This window comes from Pipistrellus kuhlii, unplaced genomic scaffold, assembly GCF_014108245.1.
Source record: "Pipistrellus kuhlii isolate mPipKuh1 unplaced genomic scaffold, mPipKuh1.p scaffold_m20_p_15, whole genome shotgun sequence".
In the NCBI taxonomy this organism is placed as follows: domain Eukaryota; kingdom Metazoa; phylum Chordata; class Mammalia; order Chiroptera; family Vespertilionidae; genus Pipistrellus; species Pipistrellus kuhlii.
Genome location: NW_023425460.1, coordinates 38072090 through 38096972, shown reverse-complemented (window position 1 = coordinate 38096972; position 24883 = coordinate 38072090). Strand labels below are relative to the sequence as shown.

The window sequence follows — 24883 nt, the reverse complement described above, 5'->3', positions numbered from 1 at the left end:
ACTGGTTTCCTCATTCATTAATGACTTAAGCAGCTCTGACACGCATTCATTTTATGTTTGCACGAAGCCAAGATTTTACTTCGTAGAAACATGATTCTTTAATATGCCCTAAAGATAGTCATGTGGAGTATCTCCAGGTTCTTCAGCCTGTCTTTCTCCCTTTTGCCCTTGCTTCTTCCAGAACTGTCTTCCCCATTTTCAATGCTCAGCTCAAAGGTACGCCTCTGTGCAAAGCTAACTGCCCACAGAGCAGCTTATCCGCTCCACTGTCTGCAAATGGTTTCTGTAGGTCTGCTTCCACCATCAGACCTTGGTCTCTGCCTCCACATGGACTGTGTCCTATTCACCTCTGGACTGAGCACACTACCTGCAAAGTGGCATGCTAACACGCTGGCCGAAAGCGTGACTCTTCAATGTGCATGGAGCTGAGAACTGGGCTCCTTATTTGGGCTTGGCATTGCCACCCCCTCCTGGGTCAGACTAGATGATATGCGTGCGGGATAGTCCAACCTGGGTTCTCTGTGCACACCCCTCAACCCCCACTGCCCCTCTCCCGCTGAAACGCAGGTAGTTCCAGCAAGAAGTGTAAGCCAAGTTAGCACATAAACCTCGCCTCCAGAGTCCTCCTGCTGACCCACTGGGTGAGCTGAAGTCACGCAGCAGGTTATGGGGCCTTTCAGATGCTTCAGTGACAGAGGCCGGCCAACTGCTGCCTGTTTTTATTACAGTGGAAGCAAAACACAGTGGACAGTGGCTAGAGCACATGTGTCAAACACAAGGCCCGCGGGCCAAATCCATCCCGCCAGGCCTTGCAATGTGGCCTGCACCGCGCTGTCATCACTGCACTCCACTGCGTTTCCATCACAATGACAGCTTATGACTGTTCAGTAAACCATTCGGCCCGCAATTTAGGCTGGATTTTAGATTTTGGCCCCTTCTCTGATTGAGTTCAACACCCCTAGGCTAGAGAGACACACCATGTATAATGTATGGGTGGTGGCTGCTTCTCCTTTACCGCCCCCTTCGAGGTCTCAGGATTGGTAGATGCCTTGGGCAGGCGAGAAGACAGAGTGGACCAGAGATCTAATCTCCCTTGGCAGAGTCTGTGGGCGCAAAAGCCTCGGGGTGCTCCAACCTGGGCAAACAGGAACACGGAGGCCTTTGCATCCCGTCCCTCCCTAACTTCTAGGAAAGACAGCAGGTGCTGTGGCATTTGGTCACCTAGGTGTGACTGCAGCTCTGCCCTTTCCCGGCTGTGTGTCCTTGGGCAACTCACTTACGCTCTCTGTGCCTCCGTTTCTCATCTAGAGTAATAATAACATTATTAACATTACCGCCTCGTAGGATCGCTGCGAGGATGAAAAGACTTGATGGAGAAAAAAGCTTACACACAGGGCCTGGCACAGAGTAAACACTCAGTGAGCGTTTCATTCATTCAATGACTGTTGATCATCCTGCTAGTCCCTTTGTTCCCTGTGGGAACCCGCCTCTCTTCCCCCGGGAGGAGATTGCATCATTACCTCATTCTCTGCCATCCTGCTTTCCTTTCTGTCCTCAGCTCCTTCTTGGTCTTTGTCGGCTCTCTTGGTTCTGGTTTTCTCACTCGGCTTGGACTTGGTGCTCTCAGGGGGCCTGGTAACCCTGGGCTCCAGCCCATCTTCCTTGGCCGCATCATCTGGGTGGGGGTGCCGGCTCTCCCGCAGCCTGGCCTCGTCTTTCCTCCTGGACCGCCCGGGGGCATCCTGCTGCTGCTTCACATACTTGTCCGCTTTGCCTTTGGGCTCTTTCCGGTAGTAGCCGTCTTCCCGGCTCTTGTAGCCTGATGCCAAGTGAAGAGGGTTGGGGGACCCAGACCTGGGGTGCTTCTCTCGGTGGCCCCTCCCTGCTTCCAGTCGCTCCTCTAGCTCGGCTTTGTCCAGTTGCCTAGGGTAGTGTTTGCGATCATGTGCCCACACATCCGTCCGGTCCCTCTTGTCCTCCCCATTCTCCCTCCAGGAAGCCGGCTCCCTCTCCTCCTCCCTCCTGGTGTAGGGGGAGTGCTCCCAGGAGTCCCGGCCATTGCCCCAGTCGACCCGCGAGGGGCCCAGAGGACTGTGGGAAGAGCTGCAGGAGGTGAAGCTTGGCGTGTGGGACCTCGGCGACAGTGACCGGCTCACAGGACTGCGAGACCTCGGCCTTTCAGGGCCGTATCTGTGAGGAAGCAAAGGAGGGAGTTTAGAATCTGCACCCCTCCAGATCCTGCTCAGATAACTCGTCTGTGCACATAACCCCGTCAGCCAGACACTCTTTATCAGGACGCTTCCTCCTCTGGCTTCTGGCAGCAGGGTTTTCCCTGAGCTAGCTCTGCCCCTTCGCCCATCCTGCTCCTGGAGCTGGGATGAATAATCAGGCTGGTTTGGCTCAGCTCTCCCTCTTGGAAATGAGCTCAGCTTTCCCGTGGGTGTGCAGGTGGGGATGGGGGTGAGGTTGCCTGCTCCGGCTTGGTGGGCAAGGCTGCCTGGCTCTCAGGTTCAATGACTGAAGCCTTTCCCCACCTCCACCTCTATCAGCATAAAGGGGACCGCTAGGCCTCCGTGTTCCTTATTTCTCATCTCAGTTTGCTCAATCCTGGGCATGGAATAAGGGAGCGAATGGCTGGGGGGCGAGGAGGAAAGGATGGGCTCAGAGATTCCAAAAGCAAAGAACTAGGAAGGCATTTGGGGTTGGCAGAGACCTTAGAGCCCTGAGCTGGTCATTTTTCAGATGAAGAAACTGAAAAACAGAACAGGACCCGACCTGCCTAAGGTTCCCAGCAAGGTCTCCTGGGTCACCCCTCCCCCACCCTCCTACCGCAGAACTGCAGATGGCACAGTATGGCTTTGCACATGGTTTTTTTTAAAAAAACAAACAAACACACAGATAACCATGGTTTAAAAAACAAAGAAAGAAACAAAAATTCTAAACATAAACAGCTACATACAAAATCATACACATACACATACTCACTCACACTTTCCTTCTCTCTCTCTCTCTCTCTCTCTCTCTCTCTCTCTCAAGGTTATTTGGTTATTTAGCAGGTAAACTGAGTCACATACCCCATATTCTGAAAGCAATGGCCATTTTAATTTCCTGGTAGTTCCTCAATCCAGGAAAACCATCAGCCCTCACTGAGTAGGGACACGAAGACGTGGCTCCCTAGCACCCGGCTAGGCTGCCTGGACCTCAGGGGAAGCAGCCTGGGCTCAGCACCTTGCAGTGATGTCAGAGCACTCTCTGTGGCTGCCCTGGGTAAGAACCACAAGGCACGCAGGCCAGGGGCCCACTCCTGCTGTTCTCCACCTTGGCTCTCTACAGGGACCCCCTTTGTAGGGCAGCGATAATGGCAAACTTGTAGCCACAGCTGTGTGCGGTCACCACTTCCGTTGGGAGAAATAAGTTGGAAAACTGAATGCATTCAGTGTTCATAGTGATGAGTCACGTAGCTACTTTTAGGGGGGGTCATCTCTACTCCTGCTCCTACATCTACATTTAGCTATCAAAAATCAAGAGCTGCCTCTGTTTAGAAGACGCACGCACGCGCGCGCACACACACACACACACACACACACACACACACACACTTTCAGGCTGTTTTAGCAAAGTATAGACTTGCCCCTAAGAGCCAAGTACCAAAGATCCCCTCCTATAGTCCTTTCTAACAAAGGAGGAGCTGCTGGAAGGAAGCTTAGCATCTTGCATTTTCATGCGATTTAACCTGAGCAGCATTTCTGACTATTGTGTTCCATTGGGCACATGAAAAGGTAGGTGCAGAGAGATTGATGAACAGGGCAGGGGCAAAGGCAGGGCATGACTCAAATACCCTCAGAATGAGAAACAGGAAAACGTTCCAACTGCCCAGCATCTGCCCTGCCACCTAGGACCTCACCTGTCTGCTTCCCGGAACATGTCCCTCTCCCTCTGGGAATGAATGTCCTGGATGATGGCAGCCACATTTTTCCCAGGTTTCTAGACAAAGCGAGAGAGGTCATCAGACCAGAGACAGCCTTGCAAACACCACAGGGACGCAGGTAGGACTTGGGTTCATGGTCCAGTCCACCAATGGGGAAAAGTGCCTTTTAGGGAAGAAAAAGGTTTAATAACCGAGGGGATGAGGAGTAGGAGCATAATTAGTGGGCTGAGTGGTCAAGGGAACATGGCATCCACTGAGCTGGGAGAAGAAGGAGCACATTCATGTGCTGAGAAAAAGTCTCAGTTCATCACATTTGCCTCCCATCCCTTCCTGAATAAAGGAAAATATCTGAGACGTAAAGGAAAGTAAGGGAAAGAAGGAGGAAGAGAGGGAGAGAGGAAGGAAGGTGTGGAGGGAAGGGGGCAGGCAGGCATTGTAACTTGTAAAGAGACTTGAAGATCATTGAATGCAGCGTCCACATTTGACACAAGTGGAAGCTGAGACCCAGAGGGATAGAGTCAGAGCTCTCCTTGCACAGCTCCCAGGTGACCAGCCACACCATGACCCAGGTAAATGGTGAGTCCTGTAGTTGTGCTGGGTCAAGGAACACGTTCAAGGTCACAGATGGTTAGAGAATCAGGATTGACAATAGGCATTTCAACTCCAAGATCCTTTCTATGACCCAGGCAATACCTTACTCCAGCGTGTTCCTCCACTATGTGGGGCTCAACCTAAATCGCGAATGGGCAGCGCAGGCTGGGAGCCAGGATTCACAGCTGAGGATGCCAGGCCCTCAAAGGCCCCACCCATTCCAGAATTCACTTTTTGGTGGCTGTGCCAGGACAGGACCAACCCCAGCCCCCAAATCCTAACCACACCCTTTCCTAAACCCAGAACAGAAAACAATACCAAAATAACAAGAAATAAACCATTAGCCCCAGCCTGTTTGGCTCAGTGGATAGAAAGTCAGTCTGTGGACTATAGGGTCCCAGGTTCAATTCTGGTCAAGGGCACATGCCCAGGTTGTGGGCTCTATCTCCAGGGTGGGGCATACAAGAAACAGCCAATCAATGATTCTCTCTCATCATTGATGTTTCTCTCTCTCTCTCTCCCTCCCTCTCTGAAGTCAATAAAAATATTTATATATAAAAAAGAAATAAGCAATTTAAAAAAGAAATTGATGTACATAAAAGAAACGCAAGCACACCTTTCAACAGGCTACACAGAATCCATCCATTCCATTAAAATGTATGGAGCAGGGTGAATTTTATGGTATATGATTATATCTCAATAAATCTAAAAATGCTTGGTCTGTAATGTCAACTTTTGACAAAGAGTTTTATTAAGAAATGTAATCAATGGCTGTTTTTAATCTTTGATGTTTTTCTATATGTTTTACAAAGAATTGTGAAATAGCTACGTGAATGTTAGGTATGATCATATATCTCATTTTACAGCTGGGAAAACCAGGGCCAGAGATATGCAGTGAGTACGTGATCCAGAGGGGATAGAATTCTGAGTCCTCCAGCTTATCTGTGTTAGTGTTGAGACTGAGGGTTGGGTTAGGGAAACACAAGTCCAGGAGAGAATGAAGGAGGAGGTGCCTGTGGCTTCAGGAAGAGAGGTCAGGGCTGGAACACAGGAAAGGGATACGAAATGTTTGAGCCAGGGAGGGATCCCTGGGCAAGAGGACCTTCAAACTGCCCTGGCAGCTTTCTGATCAGTCACTGGAAGACACTGGATTAAATTACTCCAAGTTCCCTTCTGCATGTAAGATGCCGTGATCCTGGAGAAGTCTCTATAGAACAAACCAGAAAACAATTCCGTTTTCCTGTCTGGTCTGTAAGAAGAAAAATACTTTCTGTGTGTTCCTAAAGGTTTTCTCTTTCTCATTTATTCCATGCCCTTGTTGGACACCTGTTAGGGGACAGGTTCTGCCCCAAATGCCCTAAGGACTAGAACCTTCCCCACAAAGAGCAGGTAGGGAGATAAGATTATGGCATGAAGAAATATTCAAGACATAAGATGGCAAGTACTTTCAGCTCTCTTCTTTCTCCCCTTCCACTTTGCCTGGTGAGCAAAAGCTAAGATTAGGGGAGATAAACCAATCAAAACTTCCCTCCACCTCTGCAAGCCCTGGTGGTTCCCCATGGGGTAGCTTCTCCGGCCCTGACATGTTTGGATATATGCATGGATATAGTGCTTTGCTGTCTATTTCCCCAGGAGCCATTCCCCTCTCTCTACCCCTGCTCTAAAGATGCAGCAGGTGACAGAGACTTCACCAATCCCAGCACAGCCATCCCCTGACCACACACACTGGTTCCAGAACAGACACGTGTCCTAAGGGTGATGAGAGTGCCTCTCGGGACATCTGTGGGAGCCACTGGGGAAAACCCTGGCTCGCTCTTGTTGAAGGAAATGGGAGGGCGAGAAGCCAGAGCTGCTGAAGTCAATGACACCATCACGCCACCTAGAGGAGAGAGCCTGGGGCTGCCAGGGGCATCCCAGGGAGACCCCCTCAAAAAAAGCCAAGTGAGCAGGACACAGCAAGGAGAGAAGCCAAGTCTTAATGCCATCACTCGGCCCTGATTCCAGCCATACCTGCAGCCAGGGTTACTCCTGGACTTCTCATTTACACGAGCCAATAAATCCAGCCCCCACCTTTTGAAAACTTTAGTCAGTATGTTAAACTGAGACAATTTTCCGTTCCTTACATAAAAAGGTCCTCGCTGATGTCATCTCAGGGGCCATCATGCATGCATTGCTGTGGAGTTGAAACATGCTGTGAGCTGCTTTCTCACAGAGGCAGTGTGACAGCGTGGGGAGCAGGAAGCCCCAATGAAAGGTCAGACAGCAGCGTGTCCTAGCCCGTTGCTGCTCAGAGTGCTGAGGTCCCGCTGCGCTGGCATCTCCTGGGAGCTTGTTCGAAATGCAGGATCACAGCCTTGCCCCTGAACTTCTGAACAGAAATTTTAACAAACTCCGCGTGGCAGTTTGAGAAGCTGTTAGAACGCCACCCCTGCGGCTTCCTGCCCGGGTGACTATAACAAAATCACCTGATTTCTCTCTGATTTTTCACGTGGACTATGAAGTTCTCAAGAACCCAATACAGAGATGCAGCTATAGTGCAAACCCAGAACTGTCCTAGGCTTTAATGATGGTTCTTCTGGTAACTATGGTCTTGGCAAGCTGCCAAACTCTATGAGCTTCAGTTTCCTCATCTGTAAAACTGAGGTAATAATACCGGTTTGACCAAGCTGACGTCAAAATTACAGGAGATAATGCATTTACATAAAGTGCTCAGCACATTGCTTGAGCACCAGGATTCAATCAAAGGTATGTACACTTATTATTGCTGGACAGTTATAATGACGGTTATTATCCACCCTGCACACCTCACAGGAGAGAGGGATTGTGAGGCTCAGAGAGACAATGTATGGGGGGGGGGGGGGGGAATGTTTCTAACTAAGGAACTCAGAATATATAGTCTTTACTGATCTGGAAACTGAGGCTTACAGAGGTGAAGCAACTTGTCCAAGTTCATCAAAGCAGGAAGGGGCAGAGCCTAGGTTGGCACCACCACCCTTCAATCTGGCATAGCTCACATGGCTGTGGGTGGCTCTGTGTTTACCTGCTCTTCCTCCCACCAGACAGTGAGCGCCTCCACAAGCTTGCAACCATGGAGAGGCCCACTTCCTGCGCACAGTGGGTTCCACATTTGCTGAATGTAAGTGGACCACATGACCTCTTTAACCCCTGGTTTCGGCACCACCCCAAACTATCTCCCTTGGTAAGGTACTGGGGTGCCTCAGTACCTTGCTTTAAGAAGTTGAGTACTGCTATCAATCTTAATTACAACTTAATAGAACAGTTCATCTGGAGACCAAAGCTCCACTGGGAATCCAGTATGGAAATTCAACTTTAGGCCTCTGGGGAGAATGGGAACTCTGGCTGGGTGGAGAATGAGGTAGGGTGATGAGAGTGCCTCTCGGGACATCTGTGGGAGCCACTGGGGAAAACACCTTTTCACTTGTCTGAGAAAAGCCATGTGCTTTCATTAATCAGAAGGGAAAGAAAAAAAGAAAAAGAAAAAAAAAAAAAAGCCAGGTTCTGACAGAACTGTTGGCAAAGGAACTTCAGAAGCAAGACTGCAAGCAAAGCAGAATCAGGGCTTTGTCGGCTGGTTGACATATACCCGACCTACATATACGGACTTGTCAGAAAGCGAGTCCTGGCCAGAAACAGCCATTCGGCCGTTGTCTCTGACTTTAACCATGAAAGCAGATTGAAGGCTGAGGGCCCTAAACAAATTGGACCCCAAGTAGATGTGGAATGAGCTGAAGTGACAAGAAAATCTGTATTACATGGAACCGCAGAGAGCACCAACTAAGAAGGTAGATTTAAATGCAAAGGAAGCATTCATTACAATAAATTCAAATGGACAAAGTGCTCTAGTTTAATGAAATCCTGCAGACCATTAAGAGGACACATCTAAGAGAAAAGCATGGGCAAAAGCCTTGAAAAGAAACTTTCCACTAGAGCAGATCCAAATGGCATAGCGATAAGCATATTGAAAAAAAGTGATCAATATCAATTGATAATCAAAAAAATAAAAAATAAAACCATGACAAACCATTACACTCTTCCTCAGACAGGCAAAAATTAAAAACTCAGATAAGATAAAATGTTAGCAAGAATGTGGACCATTGCCCAGCCGGGTATGGCTCACTGGTTGAGCATCAACCCAGGAACTAAGAGGTCACCAGTTGGATTCCCAGTCCAGGCACATGCCCAGGTTGCAGGCTTGATCCCCAGTGGGGGTTGTGCAGGAGGCAGCGGATGATTCTCTCTCATCATTGATATTTCTATCTCCCTCTCTGAAATCAATTAAAAAATCAATAAAAAATATTTTTAAAAAATAATGTAGATTCTCAGACACTACTACTAGGAGTATAAATTTGGAACAACTAATTTTTAAAAGAGCTTGCTTTTACCTAGAAAATTTGAGGCTATGCATGCCTGTGATTCAGCAAGTCCACTCCTAGTTATGTACACACCCCTAGCTTTACATTGGTGTATGTGTTTACATGATAATATGTTTGGGAATGTGCACAGTAGTATTCATTGTCTCTAATACCCTAAAACTGGGAACAATCCAAAATGTCCATCAACAGCGGAATGGATAAATGTACCTGTAGTCATACAATAGAAATTTATACAACAATGAAAATAAACACACCCAACATGAATGGCATAATGTTGAGTGAAAGAAGCAAGACATAAAAGAACACAGACTGTATGAATCCATTCATATAAAGTTCAAAAATAGGCATAACTAAACGGTACTTGCTAAGGAAGGCACATTGCTTGGGTACCAGGACTGTAAGGTAAAGGAAGGAAATGATCCTTAAAGTCATAGGAGTGGAGAGGGGAGTGTTGAGCATGAGGGGCCTCTGGGTGCCATCAATGTCCTATTCCTTGACTTTTATGGGACTTAGGGGATTTCACCCATTAGTGCATTTAAAACTGTGTAATGCTTAATTAGTCACTTTTCTTTATGTATGTTGCATTTCACAATAAAATAAAACAAGAAAGAAAAGACAAATGTAGGATAAGCTAAAACAAAAAAAACAAAGAAGCCCTGTTTGGAATTAATCTGAATTCATCCCTGAGTTCTGACAGTGGCCAATTCAGTCATGTGCGGCTCAGAAGGATTTATTTGAGGCTGAAGACATAACTACAGAGAATGGAGGAGAGAATAAGAGATCAAGGAGGGTGACAGAGGAAGAAAATTACTGAAGACCTGTATGGATGGAGAAGGAGGTTACCTTCAAGGTTTATGCCTGGAACTTCTACCTCCTCCAAGACCTCCCCTACAAATCCCCTGTGGGTCCCAGGTAGTTAGTCATCTTGTCTCAAGAAACCCTTTGCATTCTGTACTTATATCCATAAGCATGTTTCTTGTCATGTTATAATGCTTTGCCTTCCCGTGTGACATCCTCAAAGACAGTGGGTAAGTTTTGCATCTTTCCTGTCTTCTCCTTAGGACCATGCCTGGCAAGGAGGAGACACTCAGTTGATGTTTGTTGGTTGAATGAATGAAGAAAAGAATGCTTTACCTTCAGCTGCAATTCCTTGTATCTCTTAGACATCCGAATGAGCAACTTCTCCCCATTGATCATAGCAGACTTTTCTTGGTAATACTGGACCATGGCTTGAGCAGCTTCTGTGTATGCCATCTCTAAAAAGGCCTAGGAAAGAATGGCAGGGCATACATTGGACTTGGCATGAATGGTCTCAAGCTACATTTAGTACAAGGTTTGATTCCAAGTATATGGAGCTCAAGAATAGGCAAAACGGCCTGGCTAGCATGGCTCAGTGGTTGAGCAGAGATCTATGAATCAGGAGGTCATGGTTTTATTCCGGCCAGGGCACATGCCCAGGTTGCAGGCTCAGTCCCCAATAGGGTGCTTGCAGATGGCAGCCAATCAGTGATTCTCTCTCATCATTGATGTATCTATCTTTCCTTTCCTTTCCTCTCTGAAATAAAAATGAATAACTAAATAAAAACAGACTAAACGAATCAATGGTATTAGAAGTTCAAGGTCTGCCTGGGGTGGGGTGGGGTAATTGACTGGGAAAGGGAGCATGAGGAAACCTGAGGTTCTGGAAATGTTCCATGTTTTGACCCGGGTGGTAATTACATGGGTGTACACATGTAAAAAAATTAATGGCGTTTTACCCTTAGACTAGTGCACTTTAGAGCATGTATTTTGTACCTCAATAAAAATAAAAAATAAAACAGCAAAGGAAGAGCTCTCTTTGATCCCATCTGCTCAAAGAGACCTATTTATTAACTTCCCCAAAAGAGCTCATTATAAGATGACCCCTCTTCGGATCCCCATGGTTACCAAACATTCTTCTTAATTATGTATGTCCATCCTGGGCTACGTCATGCCATAGGAGTCCCTCTGCAATGGGAGGGTCCATTACCAATAGCTTCCCAGGGGAAGGGGTGACACGGGAGAGAGTGAATTTACTGCATAATGGACTCAGGCCAATCCTTGCAAAAGTTGTCCATTAACGGTGGCAATGGCAGAAGACAGAGGCATAGGCCCTGAGTATTGAGCTCTCACTTTCTTTGTGAAAAGAGAAATATATTTTAAAAAATTCAGGGGCTCTCTAGGCTTAAAAGAAGGTCATGTCTTTGTGAGTTAAAGAGAGAGGAAAACCCTGTTGTTTCCATGGCAGCTTTCCTCTTTATTTAACTGTTGTGATCACACACACACACACATACACACACACCAAAGAAATGGTCTTTTCTGTTCAGTTGGTGTCTATAAAGACTTTCTAAGTAGCCTGTTTTGACTGACCTGTCTGTTTATCCCAGTAGCTATTGTGGGGAATTCATTATCATTATTATCTCTTAGATTTGTTTGGTTTGTACCGATCTCGTCCCTCAGTCTTGAGGAGGAAGTGGTCTGTGAGAAGGGGGCCCTAACTGTGAATGCCAACTCTCCCACTGTTTTGAACAAAGTCATCCTCCTCCTTCCCTCACATTTGTTGTTTAATTGAGATATGCTTTCCTCCATGCTGTCACAGTCTTTGGCAGAGTATGAGAGAGTAGGAGTCAAGATTACTTAGAGTTTTATTCAAATTCTGCCACCCAGCTTTCCAATTGCCTCTTTGTTCACGCAAACATTTTAGCATCTCTAGCTCTCACCTGTCAAATGTGAATAATATTAATTCAATGACTTTCATTGCACTGCTGTTACAAGCTGAATTTTGGATATTTACCCAAAATAGAATTGTGAGAAGTAGGAACAGAGAGACAAGGTGAGCTATCTAAGCCCAGGCTGATGGAGGAAGACCATTGGGGATCTGATATGGCTTTGAGTCTCCAAGGTTCATGCTTTAATTAAGAATTTCTTTTATGCCTAATCCTCTGATTTACAACACAAAAATATTTATTAACAACAAAAATTCCTATTTCTGAGCATTCTCTGTAAAACTCTCCCTCTGACGTTAGAAATGAAGACAAATGCGGACTCCCAAGGACTCAGTCTATTCCCTTAGTTCCTAGACTTTCCAGGCATCCATCAATTCTCACCTATTGGGCCTCAGAGGGTAACACCAAGGATCCGTGAAAATTCTTGCTCCCAAGTCAGTTGCTGGCTGGCTCAAAACCCAGGCCCTCAGCTATGAGAAGCTTAGAAGGCAAGATCAGCATGAGCTCAGCGGGTTGGATTTCTATTTGGGGGGCCAGTTAGCTTTTCTATGCTATTGAGCACCTCATTCTAAAGCACCTTCTCACTTCTCGGCAACTTACAAAGGCCCGTAACCATCACAAGAAGGGTAAGAGAAAACAGAATGTCACCTCTGTTTGTTGGCTGAGACCAAAGGGAGTCCAGCTGTGCAATACCTCTTTATGCTAAGGACAGCTTCTTTAAAAAAAACAATAATATATAATATATATGGAGTACTGAATAGACCACCAATTTGTGATCTGTCTGGTACATACCAGTGTGAAAGTGCCGAGACCTACCTGATTAGTAGACTTCATGAGGATGTAATTGGTGACCTTCCCAAAGGGCAGCCCCAAGTTAATGACGTCATTCTCAGTGCAGCTTCCCTCGGGAAGATTGCAGATATGCACCACGCGGCCAGCACCCGTTTTCCGCTGTACAAACTAATAGAAACAAAGAGCAGTGGCAGGTCTGCAAAAGACATTTCCCTCTTGGCCTCTATTCCAGTCGTTCCTAATGGCTCTCTTCCCCCAAATAACGATTGCAAAACTACAATTTACAAAATTAATGCAGAAAAGAATTCATTCACACACACATGTAAGACATGGATTTCATGCCATCTCTTTACACAAAAGATTCACAGCATTTTTAATGAACAATCATAACCAGGGCTTTGAGGAAATGGGCCAAGGTTGCTGGTGGGAGGTTATCCACAATCTTTCGAGACTACACTTGAGCAATAGTTAATAAGACTTAACACATACATAGCCCTGATCTTGCCATCCCACTTTTGGAAATCCATAAATGCGTCAGTATGTAAACACTTATGTACATGGATATTAGTCACAGTAATTTATAAGATCACAAAAAAAAAAAATTGATACAGCCTGGATGTCTAAAATAGGTGACAATGGATTGAGATAATGTTGGTTCAAACAAACAACGGGAAACTACATAGCCATTAAAAGGAGGAGGTAGATGAACTGACAAGAAATAATGTTTAAGATAAATTAAGTAAAAAGACAGGTTGCTGCCGGGACCGGTTTGGCTCAGTGGATAGAGTGTCGGCCTGCGGACTCAAGGGTCCCGGGTTCAATTCTGGTCGGGGGCATGTACCTTAGTTGTGGGCACATTCGCAGGAGGGAGTGTGCAGGAGGCAGCTGATTGATGTTTCTCTCTCATTGATGTTTCTAACTCTCTATCCCTCTCCCTTCCTCTCTGTAAAAAAAAAAAAAAAAAAAAAAAATCAATAAAATATATTAAAAAAAAAAAAGACAGGTTGCTGATTAGCATGCTATTTTTGTAAAACAAAACAAGATAAATAAAAAATGCATGAGAAAGAGCCCAGCCAGTGTTGCTCAGTAGTTGAGCACTGACCCATGCACCAACAGGTCACATACCAGGGTTGCAGGCAAATCCCTAGCAGGGGGTGTGCAGGAGGCAGTTTGTTGATACTAATGCTTCTCTCTCATCAATGTTTCTCTCTCTCTCCCTCTCCCTTCCTCTTTCTCTAAAAATCAATAAAAACGAATTTAAAAAATAAAAATTTAAAAATATATGAGAAAGAGACAGATGATGCAAATGTTATAAAATTTTGATAATTATTGGCATTGGAGGATGGGGTTACCGAGCTACTTATACTAGCCTTGACTGTTCTGTTTAAAAATTTCCCCAAAGGAAAAGCTATTAAAGGATATCAGCACGGAAGTGAAAGGCATTATGGGAAGATACTTATCAACACTGAGCAGAATGGGAAGGGAGGAAGGGAAGCGATGTTTAACCTTTTCCTTATATACCTCCTATTGCCTCACTTATAATTTTTTAAAATTCCAATAAGGAAGACAAGAGCATAGACAGGACTTGTGGGACCCCAATGCACTGACATACACGTTCACAGTAACAGCGGTTTAAGGAACTGGCTTTCAAAGCTTTGTTGACCTTTGGAATCCTTTCTTCAAACAAAAGCTCGCTCACCAGCCTAACATACAGGACACATAAGAGTCGCTGCTCTGCACCCTGCTGCTTCACTCTAGCCAGCAGTCCCAAGGCACCTCTCAGGAACACAGTTTGGAAGCCAAAACCAAGGCCTAATCAAAGCTCCAGAGGAAGGAAGTATGTCTGTGCAAACCTTAATCAGTCTGAGTCTCCAGAAGGTTTGAGAATTAGTGAAGCCAACCCAACATGGATGAGAAGGATGCAATTTTCCAAACCCCAAACACACTTTAACAGCATAGCCTGCATTTGCATAATCACCATTTTCTACGATAAAGTGAACTTCAGCATCTAATTACATGAATGAGGGGGCTGGCTTGTTAAGGCAACAGTGGGGAAGTTGTAGGGCTAACAGGGCTAATACCTGGGTAATTCGACCATGAAAAGCCCTCCCTTCTCCCATTTGGGCTGAGGACAATTAGAGTCTGTAAGAAGTTCCTTTTATGGTTCAGCCCTGAGATGGAGAACCCCAAGTACCCCTTTCAGATCTCCCCATTTGCGATCAAACACTTTCCCCTCGAGAACAGGACTCTATGTGGGACCCAGGTGGGACCCCAAGGATGACAGGAGCAGGGCACGCAAGAGGCAGAATCTGAGCCTCTCGTCAGGGTCGGTGGTGCACATAAAGACACAGACCCAGTTGAGACAAAGTGGCTGGCCCTCTGAGTTTATCATCAGGAGGGCTGAGGCTGGGCACTCTGACCCACTGCCTCCCAGCTGGGCACGTTCCGGCCACATGTGACTTTGTGTGCTTGGCCTGGGCTAACGTGTGCTTGGACAGCAGAGCAGACACGCAGGGCGGTTCAGGGCCGATCCCCTCTCCAGTTGCCTAGTGACCGGCACAAGGGCCAGCGCCTCTCTCATTGTCTCCTCCAGGCTGGAAAGGCAACTGGAGAGGCTTTCATTGGCGTGTGAGTGCCACAAAAGCTGCTGCGGGCGGTGGACCAGGCCTCGGAAGAATAAACACCCTCGCAGCTGCCAGTCGCGCAAGACCGAGATGAATTCATGCTGCAGACCTCGTTAGAGGGCCCTGCAATGAATGGGCCTCAATTAAGGTTTGCACTGAAGTTTTGAAATGCATTCCTGGGCACTTTTCTCCTCCTAAGATTCTCAGTCAAAAACAGAAGTTAGATTTTACCGAGTCTTGTGTTGTCCTTTAAGGCAATCCTGAGATCTTTAATATTCCTCCACTTAGTTATGTTCATGTGGAGCTTCCCAACTGGCAAACTGCAGGTGGGATCTCGGTAGGCCAAGATACTGACCCCTCAGTTGGAGGCCAAGGTCCTCCAGTGACCACGAGCAGCTTCTTTGGTTTACCATTTTCTGAGCCAGCCATGAAATAGAAATCTCCGAGATGTGAAAAGCTTGAGAATCTCTGTGTTAAGGGTTTGCTTTGCATTGTGACTGGCTTCTTTGCATGTGACAAACCCCATCCAATTATAAAACAATGTTGTATGTGTTACAGACATACCTCGCTTTATTGCACGCCGTAACGCTGAGTTTTTTTACACACATTGTAGGCAAGACGCTCCACCCACAAAAAGATACGACTCTCTGAAGGCTCAAATAATCACTGCTGGCATTTTCTAGCAATAAAGCCTTTTTAGATTAAAGCATGTACATTGTTGTGGTTTTTTTCCCAACAAAATGCTGTTGCACACTTTATAGATTACAGCATAGAGTAAACATAGGCACTGGAACAACAGTGTTAGTGTGACTCGCTTTATTACAATTTGCTTTATTGCATTGGACTGGCACGGAACCCACAAAATCTCCAACGTGTGCATGCATATGTTTTTGCAAATATTCTGTTTAGGACAGTCCAGGCTGCATTCTTTTCTGCCATCAAGCTAATATATCTCTTTGGTAAACCCGAATAGGTTCAAAATCATATTTTATTTGTAACACACACACACACACACACACACACACACACACATATATATATATGTATGTATGTATATATATATATATATTCAATATATATATATATATATATATATTCTTAAACACTTTATATAGACATAGCTATTATTGCTGTAGGGGTTCTGGCAAATCTGAATGATGAATGAGAACATCAGGGAGGGAGGGAGATGGGAAGGTGAGGAAGGAAGAGTGGACTTTAGGTGGTCCATCGAGAGTAAAATTTGTTCACTGGGGCACAGACAACCCCGAGTACCCTTGAGCAGCATCATGCTGCACATGAATTCCCAGCCCAGGCTCTCTGGCACGTCCTTAGGCATCTCTATATAATAATCTCTGAAGGGATGGTCATTATCTTTGACATTTTAAAAACCCGAGCTGAGGTCATAGAGTTTCTTGACTCAATCCGTACGGCAGTCTAGTTAGATCTTAGGTTGATTAGACAATCTGACTGTCGTGTCTGTGTTTCTGATGAATAAAAATGTGTGGCTAGTTAATTACTCACTAATATAAGTACTTTGGCAGATCCAGTACTTTTCCAAACATGGAATGCAGGATAGTGGCTGCCTGAGATGGGAGTAAATCATTAAAAGGGCTTTTGGCTGGGAAAAAGCTCAGACTTCCTGATGTAGTGGAACGAACCTAATTCCGGAAGACAGGGGGCCTGGACTCACTGATTAGGTACGTGACAGGGCAAACCAGTTTTCCATTCTAGGCCTTAGTGTCCCAGGGTCTGGAATGAGGGAGGTGGCCTATACGTCTGAAGTCCTTTCCAGATGTGAAATATCCATGCTTATGTGGCTCTAAGTTCTAAAGTCCCACTTCTCCCAGAAGCCTTGCCAAGCTAACCCCTAAGATCCAGGATAATGATAACTTTCCCCAACTTTCTGGGCATATACAGAAAGCCTGTGTCCTCCCTTCCTGTGTGAGCGTCTGTGTCAGCATAAATACAGTCACAAGCATGTCCGTCTTTCAGATATGCCTGTCTGTGTCGGTGGTGGCCTCATCTTTATAGGGCTGAAGATGAGCCCCAAGCAGTGAGCACCTCGCTAATGAGCTCTGCCATTCCCTGAGTGACCCTCTTCAAGGGCAGACACACATCAAGTGTGTGCCTCACTGTCTGCAGACACCAGTGCCAGGGCCATGGGAGTGTCAGATAGACCTGGTTCTGAATCTGCTCCCCAGGGACCCACCTTGGTCAAGTGACTGAATTTCTCTGAGCCTGAGCTGGCCTGTCTATAAAACAGGGAAAATAAAAATTGATTCCACACGCCTGTTCCGAGGACAGGAGTGCCACATGTATGTAAAGTGCCTCGGTGTGATGCCTGGTGTCAGCTGCCTCCTTTCTGCCCACGGTATGAGAATGTGCCGTGGTGATTTTAGCCTGAGAGGGTGAGGGGGGTATAACTGCACTGGTGATTATGTATGAGAAAGGCTGTGTCCTTGGGAAACTCCTACTGACATAGTTAGGGGTGAAGAGATATACTGTCTCTAATTGTTCAAGAAAAAACAGGCATAGATAGATGATTGCATAGATGAATGAAAGATAAACAGAGGTAGATAAGTGGATGGATAAATGACTAGAACAAGAGACAGAGATGGACGGACAGATAGAAATGAACAGACTGATTGACGATTGAGACACACACAGAGAGACAGAAAGACACAGAGAGAAGGAAAAGTGGGCCGAATGACTATGGGTAAAAGGCCTATGGATGGTCCTTAAACTTACCTATAATTCTGAATTACATTAAAATTAAAAGTTCCCAAAAAATGCATTTTAAAAGCTGTGCTCTGGAGCAGGAGTAGATGGGTTTAGAGAGAATCCTAAGACCTCGGCCAACTGGAATTTTTGGTGGGAGGTGCTGAGAGGCCCCCTTAACCTCCCGCCTGCTGCTCTGCCTGCTGAGCTCCCGGGAGGCGCATGTGGGACAGATGCCTTTGAAACTTTCCTATCCCAGGCGGAATCTCTAAGAGAGCTGAAGTGTCAAAGGTTGTCACAAAACCCCTAATGACTAATCTAAAGGGACAGATCCTTTCCCAGCCTGAGGAATGCTTCAGTAGGCTTAACCCCCACCCCACCCCTGAGTGATCAGGGGCCTGGGATGTCCATTTTCACCTGCAGGGTCCTTCCCTTAAAACCAGAAGCTGCTTCTAATGATTCATGTGGCTGGGTCCCAGACCTCTTGCCGCACCCACAAACTCTTTATGGATGGAAATATGAAAGGAGCAAACACTCTTGTGTAGCAAGATTCAGACCTTTCCATGCCCTCTGATGCAGGTGGGGACAGGCTCTGCAGGTGAGTTCAGAGAGCAGGCCCAGTTCAAATAACTCACAGAGTTGCAATAAAAATGTGGCTGAGGGCAACCGGCCCGGGGGCGGGGAGAAGTCTGCCCAAGTGCTTGCTAGAGCCACAAATATGAGCTTGATCTTCAATAAACAATTTCTGAGCTCCACACTAATCTCCTTTAGGCGTGTCCTAATTTCACCTGGTACTCGGGCTGCGGGCCTCTGTTGGTTTTGTGCTGGGGACACGTGAGGACAGAACCGGGGCAAATATTTATTCCTCGTGGTGTTGATTTAGAACATATTGTACAGATTGCAAAAGGGCGTGGGTTCCTCAGCTATGGCTCTTGGAGGATAGGCACAGATGTCTTTATTGACACTTTCTAATATTTTATAAAGCACATTAGCTTTGACTTAGAGTAAATCTACCTTTACTGGTGCCAGACTAGCCTAGGGTCTCTGGGTGGTGTAACATGTAATCCTTAGAGTCACAGAATCTTAAAACTGGAAGGTCATCTGGTCCACACCCATCACTGCGTATGTGGACACATGTGCCTGGGAGAAGTGAAGGAACTTAATCTGTGTGGGTGGAGTAGAGCTGGGTTTGTGATTACAACTCAGGTTTCACTGAAAAATCAATCAAACATGGACTTGATAAATTGTGATAAATGCATATAATAGACAATGTGATATAGATGCTAGGGTTTTGTGAGAAGATGGCTAGAAATCAATTAAAATACGTATTGTGAGCTCATGTTACATGAAATAAACCATCCTGCACAACAGATTACATGGTGTTATCTGATTTGTGCAAAAATGCATACTCTTGGTAATTGCACCAGCAGATGTACACTGGCCAGAAACCCATCATTAGAGTAAAAGACATCTACCTTAGTTTTCGCTGCAGGGTTAAATTTTCTGTTGTTTACATGTCTGCGACTGAATTTTTTAGACGGTGCTTGTACTACTTTGGCAACAAGAAAACAGAATGAATGCCTGTAAAAAGACAAAGAGAACAAAACCCACCCACATCTGTCTCCTGGCTCTTTGTTCTCTTTGAAAATGCACAAGGTGATCCCACGGAGGGGACAGGGGCAGGGACGGAGCTGGGCTGGCGGGAGAGGGGTGGGCAGCATGTGTTGCATGAATTGCTCCTCCTCGGGCTATGGAAGCCAGGAGACCCCGTGGGCCGGGGAAGCCAGATGTTCCAGGAAGCAGCTTGCCACCTGACGGGCGACCTCTGGCTTCCCACAAACACTTAAGCTTCCCCGTGCCTCGGTTTCCCTATTTACACACAATTCCTGGCGTGCGGTGGCCCGGTGAGAAAGAAACCATAAAAACGATTTGTATTGTGGCAGGCCAGAGAGGCCCATCTGTGGCGCTGGCACTAAACAGTCCCCAAGGTGGCTGTGAAAGCTTCCCTGCGGTTTTATGGGGACAGCCAGCAGGCCAAGTCCTTCTTGGGCAGGTGCAAGAGGACTATTTACGGCCTGAGAAGGCCCTGAAGGCCCGCTGGGGGAAACCTGATTACTCTATTTATGACGACTGTCAGCCAAAGACAAAGTGCCACCACTCAGTCAATGGCAGAGCTTCCAGCGACACCGAACACCCTCCCCCAGGGACCCTGGGATGGGCAAGGAGGGGCTGGAGGGCAGACACAGGTCACCCCCTCCCCATTTCTGTCAACAAGAGACAGGGAAAGGGAGGCTGGTGCTGCCACAGAGGTGAGACAAGTGTCAATTCCGCAGCCAGGCCTGGGCTGGCGGGGGCAGTAGACAGGATCTACGATCGTTTTACCCTGTGTGACCCTTCGGAGACTGTCTGAGGGCTCCGGCCCCGAGTCCCGGTCACTGCGTTCTGCTTGAGAACAGGCAGCCATGGAAGCAGGGACCGCTCTTGGCTGCACAAGCAAGAGGGATGCTACCACGGCAGAGGCCCTGGCTGGTCTGCAGCAAAGTGTGCTTCTGGAAAGGTGTGCGGAAGTGGAATGGGATGAAAAAAGCCCTGGCCCAGGCCCAGGAGACGCTTCTGCAGAAAGCCCAGCAGAGATTTCATGGGTTCTCATGGGGGCCGCAGGGGGATCCGGGAGGAATTTCCACCGCTCGTTAAATTTGCCTTTTCCATTTCGATTTTCACGAAAAGCAGGAAAGACTGTGGAAATGAATATGCACAAGGAGCTCACTGGGCAAAGGGTCCTTTGCTAGTAGAGTAATTGCCCTGATGTAGCTGATTATCTTTGGAGGTCAGTATTTGTAGGCAGGGGGGGGAAAATCAGTAATTTCCATGAGGGATGCCCCGGCTCTTAAAGGAGCCTTGTAAATGATCTGTCAGGAGCAGATTCACCGGCCCTTCCTGTCTCAGCCTGTCTTCCAATGTCAATATTTTTGTTCTTCAGGTTTGCCTAAAGGGAGGCACACCTCAATCAGTTCCATTTGCTGAAACGGTGAACAAGAGGGCCAAGGCCTACAGGAGGATGTGGCCAACAGGCCACTGATGACACATGGCGGGGCCAGCTTTGTCCTTGTCTCCCAGTCATCCTAGGCAAGGCTCACGTGACCAACGAGACCTCACAGAATGTCTGATGATAACAACAGTCAAACAATGCCTCTCTCCCTCCACTGGATCTGCAGAAAATGCCTTCAAATGTCTGGGTTCCTCCTAGGAGACACTGTCCCAGTGGCAAAAACACTCGAATGGGTACTGGTTTCAACTGGCCTCTATCCCTTGCTCCATGGCTGATGGTTGGCCAAGGCCCAGGAAGAACTTGTATCTCAGCCTCAGATCCTACTAAGCAGCTTGTGGGGTGGGAGTGGGGGGAAGTGGAGGGAGCTTACTAAAGAGACAATCACAGCAAGGAAGAGAACTCAGAAACCCTCAGTGGGAGGGAGAAGGTAGGGGGGCTGAGTGGTGAGCTCTCTAGAGCCGGGCTGCCTGTGCTCACGTCCTCATGCCTCCCTTCACCAGCTGTGTGACCTGAGCAAGGCACTTAGTGGCCACTCCACCTTGGTTGCCCCACTTCACACGTCTGTCTGAGGGATGCAATGAGCTAATACACACAAAAATGCTAAGAATGCATTAAGCTCTGTTCGAATGTCCGCTACTGTTATCATCATCGCCCTACGCTGTCCGGGGCTCTCCGTGTCCTTCCTGCGGCCTCCGGTGCAGAAGCAAAATGTTTCTTGGGCGTTGCTTCTCCTTGGGCTCAAGCCAGATGGCCTCCCCGTCTCTCGGCATCTGGAGGAAACGGTACTCACGAACGATCACAGGTCAGCAGACGGCTCGTGCCTGCCCTGCACGTAAGGAAAGGCAGCCTCCCAACATCTCTGAGATCACTGCACAGATTAGGGCACAAGGAGCCCTGAGACTTGCCCAAACTCACGGCTAGCGGATGGAGCCAGCCCTGGACAGAACGGGCTTCCAGGGCAGGTTAAAGGGGCTCGTTACTCAACAATAGCCAGTTACTTCTGCGCTGCCTGGTTTACAAGTCATTGTCACACACGTGCTCCCACTGGATCCCACAAGAGCAGGACAACTCGGTCTACCCCAGCTTCGCTCCCACCTTCCAGCTCCGACCACTGCATCAGGCGATTGTGCTTAAACCACCACGAATGATGTTCTAAAATTTGACACATAATCAAAATAGCCAATTACACAAGCCGGGTGAACACCTAGCCTTTTACTTTACCTTTAAAAGTCATTAGTAGAGCCAAAACCAGTTTGGCTCAGTGGATAGATTGTTAGCCTGCAGACTGAAAGGTTCCAGGTTCGATTCCGGTCAAGGGCATGTGCCTGGGTTGTGGGCACATCCCCAGTAGGGGGTGTGCAGGAGGCAGCTATTCGATGTTTCTCTCATCGATGTTTCTAACTCTCTATTTCTCTCCCTTTCTCTCTGTAAAAAATCAGAAATATATATATTACTGAATATATATATATATATATATATATATATATATTAAAAAGTCATTAGTAGAGGAGTACTGTCCCTATTTAAGGAAATGGAGCTTCAGGGAAGGCAAGTGATTGCCTGAAGCCACCCAGCTGGTGGGCTCTAGACCTGGAACTTGAACTTGACTTCCTGGCTTCCACAGCCATAGGAGAAGCCTCTGGTTTGCTGGCCAGTCCCGGAGAATGGGGCTGAGGCACAGGATGCAGGAAGAGTAGTCCTGTCCTTGCCTCTCCTCAGCCCCTCCCCTTTATAAGGGGCTCTTGGACACCAGCTCCCTTTACTGTGCCCAGAGCCCTGGCTTACCTGCCTCCTGATCTGTCCCCTCCCCCCAATCTGGGTTACAGTCCCCTCCCCTCAGTGCCGGGTCTCCCTGGTCCACAGGATGGAGAAACAGCCCTGGGGAAGATCCTGAAGCTGCCAGCACCCCGCACTGGGACACAAGGTCATGTAATTAAAGACAAATGACGCGCCTCCTTGAACCCAGCCATCCTGTCCTCCTGGGACGGACCCAAAGTTGCCACTGACCAGGTGGGCCCTGAGCATGGAGCTGCAGAGAGTGAAACCACAAAATTCTCTTTCTCCGAAACCTGGGCTTACAGCCAAGGGCTCCCTCGAGAAGCACTTCTATTAAACATTGCAAACAGACGAATAGACATCTTAGCCCAGGTGGACCTCACTTCCTCTCTGAACCTCCTCACTTCCCCCTCGGTCATCCCCCCGCCTCACACCTACACTGCTCAGCTTGCCCTTGGAAAGTCTGTGCACATGCCCAGCAGAGCACGTGAGGAGAAGACACATGGAGGGGGCAGCATGTGGAGTCTGCTGTCTGGGCTTGTGCTCGCTCGTCGCAGGAGACGAGAAAAAGAGGCTGCAGCTGCTCATATCGAGAATCAAAAAAAATACAGGCAAAACACACAGACACACGCCCTCTAGCAAATGCATGTTGTTTTACAGGCAGTTCTGCATCTCCCGCCCCTGCCATGTGTTCCCAGAGAACGGAAAGGCAGACAGCTCCTGGGGACCAGGCTACTCCCAGTGGGAAAACAAAGAGAGAAAAAATGTCATCGTAACTGTTGGAAAAGGAGGGCTGAGCTTTAGAGCGTTGGGAGACTAAAGAGCATGCTATAGAGAGAGGAGACTGCACACAAACACAACTAGAAACAGTATTCTATAGAAGCAGCCATTTCCCCAGGGGCCAGCATACCAGGAGTGCAAGGTCATTGCTTTCAGGCACATTACTACTGCTTCACATTGCAGAGTTACCCACTCCCAGGAAACGGTCCATGTCAATAAAATACCAACGTCTTCAAAGCACACGCACAGACACACACTTACTCTTTTTAAACCAGTGCTGAATGCTAGAAAGTCTGCGAATGCCTTCGATTTTTAAAATATATGTCAGCATTTTTATCTGCGTGTCTCCATACTCACTGGACTGAATTACACAAGTCTTGACCTCCATCCAGGGACATGTCTTCCTGGATGGAGGTCAAGACTAGGGCGTGTGCAGGAGGCAGCTATTCGATGTTTCTCTCTCATCGATGTTTCTAACTCTCTATTTCTCTCCCTTTCTCTCTGTAAAAAATCAGTAATATATATATATATATATATATATTAAAAAGTCATTAGTAGAGGAGTACTGTCCCTACTAACTGAGCAAAGCCATGATGGCACCAGCTCCTTCCCAAGTCCCTGCACCTGACTCCCAGCCACAGCAGGGGATGCAAACGCCCCAGTGATGACAATGACCTGGAGAAAATACTCTGTACTCACAGTTGTCCCTGGGGAAGTTGAAGGAAAGGCGGGATTTGACGGAGCAAATGACCTTGCTGGAATGGCTGCATATGATGTTCCAAGATTTGAGGCATAATCTAAATGATAAATGACACAACACTGGGTGAAAACCAAGTTCTTTACATTACCTTCAAAAGTCAGTTAGGGCATACATGGGGAGAGGAAAATGGAAATTCCCTCTTAACTGATTGATTAATGATTGTCATGATTATACCTCTGGGCATGTTGATAACCAGCAAAGTTTTATGTCTAAAATAGGTCAGAAAGCCCGGCTGGTGTGGCCCAGTGGTTGAGTGTCGACCTATGAACCAAGAGGTCACAGTTTGGTTCCCAGTCAGGGTTCCATCCCCTGTAGGGGGCGTGCAGGAGGCAGCTGATCAATATTTCTCTCTCATCCATGTTTCTATCTTTCTATCCCTCTCCCTTTCTCTCTTTCAAAAATCAATATAGCATACTTTTTCAAAAATAAATAAAATAAAATAGGTCAGAAAATGTCAAGAGCCCAGACAGCAGGCCCCATGCATTTCAGGGCACTGGGCTCTGTGTGCCTTATAGACAGACACATAAGGACACGGAAGGGAAGTTTGGTTATCACAGGTATGATGTGTTCAACCTTTGGGAAAGCTGATCTGTGGCTCCAGCTGCCAACCTGCAGCCTTTGCTCACCTTCGTTCCCAGCAGGGTTATAAACGGCTGTGCTGTTGGGAGAGGCACACAGAGTTCCCTCTGCCGAACCGAGAACACACCGGACAGCAGCGCTGGAGAGG

General features: G+C 47.1%; 1 protein-coding gene across 1 annotated transcript in view; it reads right to left on the bottom strand.

Annotated features, from left to right (window-relative positions):
- RBM20 (RNA binding motif protein 20) overlaps positions 1–24883 on the bottom strand; it is a 76503-nt gene that overhangs the window by 20804 nt on the left and 30816 nt on the right. Inside the window, exons 5-10 of the mRNA XM_045582216.1 lie at positions 24783–24874; positions 24096–24193; positions 12474–12617; positions 10048–10179; positions 3905–3984; positions 1521–2190 (exon numbers count right to left, since the gene is read on the bottom strand). Coding sequence (XP_045438172.1) covers positions 1521–2190; positions 3905–3984; positions 10048–10179; positions 12474–12617; positions 24096–24193; positions 24783–24874 — 1216 coding nt within the window. The remainder of the gene's footprint in view (positions 1–1520; positions 2191–3904; positions 3985–10047; positions 10180–12473; positions 12618–24095; positions 24194–24782; positions 24875–24883) is intronic.